We start from the raw sequence: 9,062 nt of genomic DNA on the forward strand, positions 1-9,062 counted from the left end.
AGTGCACATCAAGGTGGTAGCATCTTTGTGCCAGCGTTTACTTCGTGTCGCTAGATCAAATTAGTAAGGTAATATCGAAATTTGCTTTGTTGAAAGGTTTAATAATCATGTGTTACCTTACACGTTTGTTTCTTTTCTTTATTTCAGCTTTAAAAGCAACATCAATGAGAATGAGGTCAATTTTGGTGGCGTTCGTCTTTACTCTTGTTTTGAGTGAGATTCACTGCCTTGGTAAGCTGAATTTGTTGAAATATGAAACCTCGTTGTTAACTTCGAATAAAGGGATTTGTAACGTAAACTTAAAATAAGTTAGTTGTAACTTAAAATATAGAAGTCTGAACATCTTTTACCAAAATATTTAAAGTCGCTTACTTTTTTCACTTGATTTTAGACGGGATCTTAAACGACTTCAAAGTAGCAATATTAAGAGAATACAAAGTTGATGTAACAAAATGATGTATTGGCTCTTAAACCAAGTACCTCGTTCATCACCCTATTTTCCAAAAAAAAGAAAAAAAAAAAGAAAATGCCAGCTTTGAAGTTGCTCCATGGTACAGTTATCATGATTTCAAGATCTTTAGATTCTAGAAAGCGGAGTGTTGCCACGTGTACAGACTTTTACCAACAGCAGAGCGTGGCCACGTGTACAGACATGTACCAACAACAGAAAAGCACGAGTAATTTCTGAGGAAAAAAGCCGTGGCTATTTTTCAACGGGTTTTCAAAAAATGTTGCAGTGGCAAAAAAAAAAAAAAAATCTCGAAAAGACGATGAGCTAACTCAAACTTTTATCGAATCACGGATTTGAGTAACCATCATCAGGCAATTCGCCCAAATAGATACGCTTGATCAGAAATAGCAAAAAAGAAGGCTTTTTAGAATATCCCTTAATTTAATTTAATTTTCGGACCTTGAGTGTGGGCGCTTATTCGAGACTGGGCGGTTATTTAATTTTCACCTTTTTCAGCAACTAGTTTTCAAGTAGTTTTTTGCAACAAAGCAATAAATAATAACAAACGCAAAAATTTACCAAAGCAGGATTTCAACTGTTCATTGAAAAATACTAAGGAAACTCGGTCTTCGGGGAAGACTCTTATTAGTATTAAGTTAATTTCAATCCAATTGTTATTAAGGTATACTCCTCTCTTGCACTACAGTTTTTTTTGGAAGGGGGAGGTTGGGCGCTTAATCGAATAAACACGGTAATTGCCATATGCATGAGAAGCTTAAGAGCAACGCTTTATAAACTTGTCATCCATTATCCGAAACTTCTTTTGTTCTAGACATTACAGTTTGTGAAGGCGATGAACACAAAATCAGCTGTGACGGATACCAGAAGATTAATATCGTTGCAGCGGACTATGGGCGGTCCGAGACAGGAGTTTGCAAGGATCTTCTCGATATCGACTGGGACACCAACTGCCACTCACCCAGTGCCTTGGATATCACCAAGGAGGAATGTCAAGACTTCCCATCATGCAATGTCTATGCAAATAACGACGAATACGGCAACCCATGTTTTGGTATCAAAAAATACTTGACGGTATGTTCAGATAATAACTTTTAGATAAGTACCATATGGTAATTAATCTTCAAATCTATGAACGGCTCACGAAGAAAAACTTTTCCTTTTCACCAAACAAAGCCAGTAAGGACAAAACATTGAAATATTTTAAGCCATTGGTGCATCTGGGTATGTTCTCCGAAAGAGTATAAGTGCATAGGTAATATAAAATTGTAATTACTATAATTTTTCACATACAAAAAGATTTCGACTAAATAATGACGGAGAAATAGAGTGCGGATATTTAACCGGAAGTGAGGTTTGAGTGAGTTGTGAAGACATCTCTCGCTGCTAGTTTCTTGAATTAGGGCGTTGCACAAGTTGCAACTTTTTGGCAACTTTTCATAATTATTTCGAGCACCTTTCTTCCCTTTGCATTTCGAACAGCTTTGTTCCTTTCTAGCAACTTTTGAAGTCTGAGCAATTTCTAGACCGAAGATTGTCAGATTGTTGTTCGAAGGCCATACGAACGTTTCCGAACATTTTTCAAACTTTTCCGAAGATTGACGAAGTTTGCCGAAAATTTCCGAGGAAGATCTGAAGAAGTTTCATTTTTCCGCTCATTCAGCAATACATTACAAATTCGTTAACAAACATAACGTCATCGATATCTTCACGATTTTTCTCAGAGAAAGAATTTCTTGTAATTCATTAAAATTCGGCCTTAAAATGTTATGTTGACACTTCCGTTGCAGTGACATTGCATATAAAAATACTTAGAAAACGTACCTGCAAAGGGAAAGAAGCATATATTTGGAGAGCTCTTCTCAATAAAAAGCAACGTTGGGAATTTTTGGAGCAACTTTCTAGCAACTTTGTTTATAAAAAGCAATTTTTTCGATTTTTTTGAGCATCTTTTAAGCAACGTTTTGAGAAGTTTGGAGCAACTAGTGGACAGCCCTAACCCTCGACGTACGATCACTCCAATTTTGTACGCTTAATTTATACAATTCTCATTTTTTACTGGAGAACCCCAACAAGGTATTTTAGCGCCTTTAATAGCGGCTTCCTGTAAAATTGCAGATCACCGAAATTTTTAAAAAAAATATGGATTCAACAAAATAGAAAATTATTTGTTCTTCTCGTAGCTATTTTTATTACCTTCAGTATGATATAGGCTTTAAGGTAACTGTGATGTAATCCGGGTGCGCTTTACTTTTTAGACTTGAGGCACCCCTGAAGGTTTACAGTAACCTGAAAATCATTGTGCCTGCCTCTACGTAGGCAAGAGTGACGCAAGATTATTAAAATTCTAATTTTTGAAACAATGATAGTGTTGGATTGCTCTTGGGGAATAATTAGCTCTCTTCTGTCGGGAGGTACCAAGACTCTTACTAATTCAGCACTCTTCAAGGATCTTTAATACACTTCTTGCTATCTGCAGCTACTGCACAACTAAATTATAGCGAACTAGTATCCCTTCTTATATAGGTATACTTGGTATACCTCCATGGGGAGGGGCCCCGCCGTGGCAGAAGACAGTTGAGGAGTAGGGGCCGAAACTGTCTGCCATGGTTCCTCCTGACGACTTCTAAGCTGGATCCAGGATTGGAGCTGCTGCCTGGGAAGCACAGGAGTGTTTCATTACTTCTCAACTAAATTATAGCGAACAAGTAGCCCTTCTAATATAGGTATACTGTAGACATGTTTTGGTTTATTGCACATCCCACAGCATAATTAAGCTCGTGAGAACACACTTATGAGATGATCAACAAAATTAAATTCAATTATGATTAAACTACAGAGTTGGACTAAGAACCCAAACAAGAACCTGGTGTAGTGGGACACACGGACAGTTTTGATTCCCAAACATGCCTACTCTGAGAAAAGGAACTAGGACAGCCCAAACTACTTTTACGAACTACAAAAACTGCTCAAAACCAAGGAACTGCGAGCGTGGGCTAAACCTTAAACAACCTTGGACTTAAAACCTAAGAGCACCCTTAAACAACCTTGGTTAATAAAACACTTCACAAACTTAGCATCACTGCAAAAAAGGCATTACATTCATTACAAATCAACTCCTGGTGTGCTTTACAGCTTTAATTTTCTGAACCAACAGGTATCTTACGACTGCCTCAAAACCAAACCAAATGTCTTGCGAAAGGTTCGCGTGTGTCAAGGAGATCAACAAACAATCGAATGCCCCAGCGGACGCAAGCTTGATATCGAGTACGCAATGTACGGCCGTTTGAAGGGAGGCCATGTGTGTGGTGGAATCGTTCTTGACACCAACTGCCAAGCCGGGAACTCTTTGGCAGTTGTGCAGTCGGATTGTCAAGGGGAACGTAGCTGCTTGTTGCAGGCCAACGATGACATGTTTGGCGATCCTTGTTGGGGCACCAAGAAATATCTGGAGGTTAGTGAACTTGGGAAAATTAACGTTAGAAAACATACCCAGAATCTTTTCATAGATCACTTGACAGTAAAAATATTAGGAAATGAATTAAAATTGAAGCAATTTGCTGATGGTACCAACTTTTCTTGCGATGAAAGAGCATATTCTTGTAACGATCTTGTTTTTTAAGTGGATGACTCGACGCAATTACGTTTGGGCAAAATTTAAGGTTACAGATAACCTTTTCGGGGTGGAATTTTGCAAAATTGTAAATAGCTTCCATAAGATAGCCCACACTACTGGCTTTCTTCTAGAAAAATAATATTTTAAAAAGTTTTTTTTCTTTAAGAGTTATTGCAAATTTTCTGTTTTGCGTGACTACAAAGTTAATCACCAAAGGTGTAATGAGATGTCAACACTTCGGAACCTCTGTGCGGTTTGACGGTTTGACATTACGTAATTTGTCTTATTTTTGATTTATTCACGAAGAGTTCGCGTTTTATTTGTCGTCCATGCGAGACAATATGCGAGGTAAATTTGTTAGAAAACGCCCATCAGACGAGCAGAGAAGTCTGTAATCAATCTATAGTAATCCTACCCGTGTGAATTCATAGCGTTGATCGCGCTTCGAGTTTTCTACAATAGAAAACGCCAGGCTAGTTGCGGTCTCCTGTCTTTTAGAACTGCCTTGACCCCTTTGCCTCTTATTTACATTTGATTTCCGCGCCCGACTTCGTTTTTCCCATTAAAATCAGGTATAGATGGCTGCAGATCGAGCGGCGATCGCGAATATCTTTTCCTGTGAATTCGAGACTATTTTGTACCAAGCAGCTTCAGGGGGCTGTATCATAAACTACCTGAATGTGAAACTACACACAGCGGATCAAACTCAATGGTCCACATCGATGAAAGAAAAAGAAAAGAAACAAGCTTTCAATTCCTTGAAAGAAGAAACCAAGGCAGGCCTTTAAAACAATATTCACTTCACTAAACGTATAAAACTTCAAAGCTAATTTTACCGTGTTGTCTTTGCCCAAAAAATATATAAATTACTCTGTTGCGTGTTTCGTGTCACGTGTTTCAGTTGTTCTTTTCAAAGCCGCGGAATTGTAATTTTGTCGACCTTTGATCGACCTTTGTTCAAAACTGCTACTAGATCCCACACTTTTGAAACCATAAACCTAAACTTCAACGACTGGACTCTCTTTGGCTAAAATATCAGAAGATTTGAAGCACTACCGGTCAGCTTTTTTCCTCACTGAATTTGGATTATTTTAGCCTTTTTCCTAAATGAGAAAAATGTGTCTACTTAATCGAAGCTCAGCTGGCTCAGAAATAATCAGAGATAAAAGTACTAACTATATTTCGATAAAGGAAGAGTCAATCTATGCAACTTAATTAAGGAAAGATTTACAGCGGTTGAAACGTCTGGTTAGGAAGAAGCTGAAAAGCGTGAAATTTCGGATTGCCGAGAAGTGAAATTTGAGCTTCCGGTACGATGACCGTTATTCGTGGTTTTCTGCCGGTAAATTGAACATTTCGAAAAACTAACTTCATATCTTTCAGTTACATACCTAGGCCTTCAAACTGACAAAGTATGAGTTTTTGGACTGTGGCCACAATTTCTTTGATTTCTTTGATTTTTAGTGACTATGACACTTTATCCCTAGAAAACCTTGTCTGAAGTAGTTTGAAAATAGAGAACCGGCCACCGCCATCTCGGAGTAACCTAGCAGCCTGGCGATGTATGCGTGACGTTGAAGAGTTCAACCTGAAGTTTGGCAGGAAGTTTAAACAGTTTTATAGTACTTGACAGTTCTTGTTAATTTTGTATTGGCTTGTTTTCCGAAATGCCTGTTTGTGCAGCATCATTTAGCTCAAAAAGAGTAAAAATTGAGCTCTTTGACGTCACGCATACTGGTAACATCGCCAGACTGCTAAGTTACTCCAATATGGCGGTGGCCGGTTATCAAATTTTTGGACCACTTCAGACAAGGATTTTATAGGGTTTAAATAATCCCTGGAAGCCAAAATTTTGGCGAATAACATATTTTTGTATTACCTTTTCGTTGGCGTGAAGAAAAAATAATCTGTAAAGAACCAACCAAGCATTGGCTAGAGCCTACCTCAGGCTCGGGTGAGCCAAATAAACACAATGCGCACAATTAAAAGAAAGGTACCTTGCAAAAGGAAGCATTTCATATTAATCTAAAACCTACTTAATAAAGATTACTAAACTAAAGAGTAAAGATATCGAAAAAAAGCAAACTTTGTATTTGTAGAGAGCTTTTAGGTGTTTTCCCGCCGTAATCGTGAAAAACAAATGGACGAAATGCAATAAACACTTCTCGAGTGTTGCTTCAAACTAAATTGCATCTTCTGATCTTTGTTGCAGGTTCATTACCGTTGCCGAAAGGCGTGAACGACAAAGTCATATGAGGATTTATTGACATGATGATGAAAGAAAAGACAAACAAGGGCGTTCGGAAAACTGCAATGTAGAACTAGAAATGGGAAATAAAAATGAAATGGGAATTCATTGTTCATTGTTATTGATGTTGTGTTTAATAAATACGTAACTGTGATTGGCCACATCCTGCCACCAGCGAGTTTACAAAGCCTGATGGGAACATCATTGCGGTCTGGTACCCCCAAATTTCTCAAATGTCATCAAGACATGTGTATTGGTTACACATGACTGACCGTTTCACAATCTATGTGTTCATGGCAACTAAAACTTCTTTACTCAAGTTTTGGATTAACTCATATTTACGCTTTTGGAATAACAGGCTCACCATCCCGCTTGAATATTACTTAGTGCATCCATACTCTCCCTGCTTTTCTTTGTTTTGACCTCTATTCAATACTCTTTTTGCTACTTGTCCTCTGTAATCCGGGTCTGTAAAAAGCTGACCGGATGGCGGCGGATGGCGGATGGCGGATGGCGGATGGCGGATGGCGGATGGCGGGTGATAAAAGGCGGATAAGAAAAGGCGGATGACAAAATGAGGATACCAAAAAAATTAGAAAAAAAAATAAAGAAAGAACTTTTTTAATAAATCAATAACTTAACCAATTAAATAATTAATTGATAAATTAATTATAAATTGAGAAGTAAATATTAGCACATTCAGAAAAAAAACCCCTTGACTTTCCTTTATCATCGGACTCCGGGGTGTTACTAAACTGAGGATCAGCAGACCATATTAAATTTTTGTTTCCTTTTTTCCCACACAGGCTGCAGTATTGTTTGTGGATGGTTGCTTGACTTTATCACGTAAAACTGGACAGACAAACAAACAAACAAACAAACAGTAAAAATATCCCATACAATAAAGGGTTCCTATATCTCGTCCGATCGCCGAAGTTTAGCCCTGTTGGGCGGGATTAGTACTTGGATGGGTGACCAACTGGAATACCCTTTGTTGTGGGTTTCCTTTTTTTAAAAATAACCCAGTACGAACTTAGTAACTTTCAGGTCTTCCATATTCATTCTAACGGCTTCGTTTACTTTGGCTTTGTACGTTTCATTGTCTCTAGCGGGGCGATAAAAGTCTTCTGTAAATGAACGAAAAAAGAAGGATTAAGAAGATATAGGAACCCTTTTTTGTATAGGATATATTTACTGTCCAGTTTTACGTGATAAAGTCGAGCAACCATCCACAAACAATACTGCGGCCCGTATGGGAAAAAAGGAAACAAAAATTTAATATGGTCTGCTGATCCTCAGTTAAGTAACACCGCGGAGTCCGATGATTGAGGAAAGTCAAGGTTTTTTTTCGAAAAAAGTTTTTATCTCTGTTTCTTTCGTCTTGTCAGACATCTCCTAGACTGAATGTGCTAATATTTACTTCTTAATTTATTTATTAATCTTTCAATTAATTATTTAATTGATTAAGTTATTGATTTATGAAAAAAGTTTTTTTTTTTAAAGTTTTTTTTTTTTTGGTATTTGCATTTTGTCATCCGCCTTTTGTCATCCGCCTTTTATCATCCGCCATCCGCCGCCATCCGGTCAGCTTTTTACAGAGACCCCTATAATCCATTTGTATTAACAGTTCACCTTCAGACACTTGCTCTACGGGAAGAATACAACAACAAGGGCACGCCCCAGCATGACAGTTCTAGCATGGGAAAAATAACATAATAGCGGAGAGCCCCATACCCATTGAAAATTAACAGACCCATTCTTTTGGTTTTTCATGGACATCATGACTAGCGGCATGGTTCACGGGCGCGTGCGCCCTAGCGACGACAACTACGTCGCCCCAACACGGCGGCCAAACTCCAGAAGCAGGTTTAAGGTTATGGTTAACGTCAGCTTACATCTTTGATATTGGACATTCATGTCATGGTCAATTGACAGCTGTCAAAACAAAATATCTTCTGACAAGTATCACATGACCATATCGCGGGCTCACAAATAGAACTCATCAAGGTCGAATGTTTTTTGAAGTTTACTGCTGACCAAGAAATGGTTTACATTGGATCACAGGCTCAAGTGCTATATTTTTTCTGTTAAATGAATAAACTGCACTGAATAACCGGGGACCTTCGCTTTTAGGCTTGGCTAAATTTATTTAACAGTAAGGAAAACTTCAAAATGAAATACACAAACGAATCTAATCGGTGATACTCCATACAAGGTACAATGAAAATGTAACGACACGACGCCACATAGAAGCTTAACGACGATACTATAACAGCGAGAGCGTAAACTGCAGCAAAGACGAAATTTACAACCGCGCTAACAGCATATTGATTCAAACGTATCCCACAAAACCCAACGTATCCCACAAAACAGTGACGATTGTTAGTAACTTGGTAAAGAGATTCGGCAAAAATAACCTTAATAATTCATAAGGTTCCTATTTCTACTTTTCCTTTATTATTAGTACGATTTTTGGACAGTTGCAAAATATGTTTCACGATTGGGACGAGTGATGGCGGAATAGTAGCGCGCTAAAAGCCGTCCGTCTTCCAAAAGCTTTTCATGGCCGAAAAATTGTCAAACTTTATCAGAAAACGCAGAAACAGATCGTCTACAAGTTCTGGAGACGAGACTTCGCCTTTGCATGAAGCAAAAAAAAACAAAACAGAGATCTTGCAGAAGCAGCAGACGCAAGCACAAGCAGCGAACACGAGGCAAACGACGAAATC

General features: G+C 38.2%; 1 protein-coding gene across 1 annotated transcript; it reads left to right on the top strand.

Annotated features, from left to right (window-relative positions):
- On the top strand, positions 1–6,448 carry LOC144648858 (L-rhamnose-binding lectin CSL3-like). The gene is made up of 5 exons (XM_078508303.1): positions 1–68; positions 148–231; positions 1,284–1,543; positions 3,627–3,923; positions 6,298–6,448. Exons 2-5 carry the CDS (start codon positions 165–167, stop codon positions 6,322–6,324), a joined length of 651 nt encoding a protein of 216 aa, XP_078364429.1. The 5' UTR covers positions 1–68; positions 148–164; the 3' UTR covers positions 6,325–6,448.
- The last annotated feature ends 2,614 nt before the right edge of the window (positions 6,449–9,062 follow it).

This window comes from Oculina patagonica, chromosome 4 (genome assembly GCF_052425735.1).
Source record: "Oculina patagonica isolate OP01 chromosome 4, crgOcupat, whole genome shotgun sequence".
Taxonomy (NCBI): Eukaryota; Metazoa; Cnidaria; class Anthozoa; order Scleractinia; family Oculinidae; genus Oculina; species Oculina patagonica.

Coding starts and splice junctions, on each gene's coding strand:
- LOC144648858 (XM_078508303.1), top strand. CDS start 165: ATGAGAATGAGGTCAATTTTGGTGGCGTTCGTCTTTACTCTTGTTTTG. Junction 232..1,283: donor GAGTGAGATTCACTGCCTTG/GTAAGCTGAATT, acceptor CTTTTGTTCTAG/ACATTACAGTTTGTGAAGGC. Junction 1,544..3,626: donor GTATCAAAAAATACTTGACG/GTATGTTCAGAT, acceptor CTGAACCAACAG/GTATCTTACGACTGCCTCAA.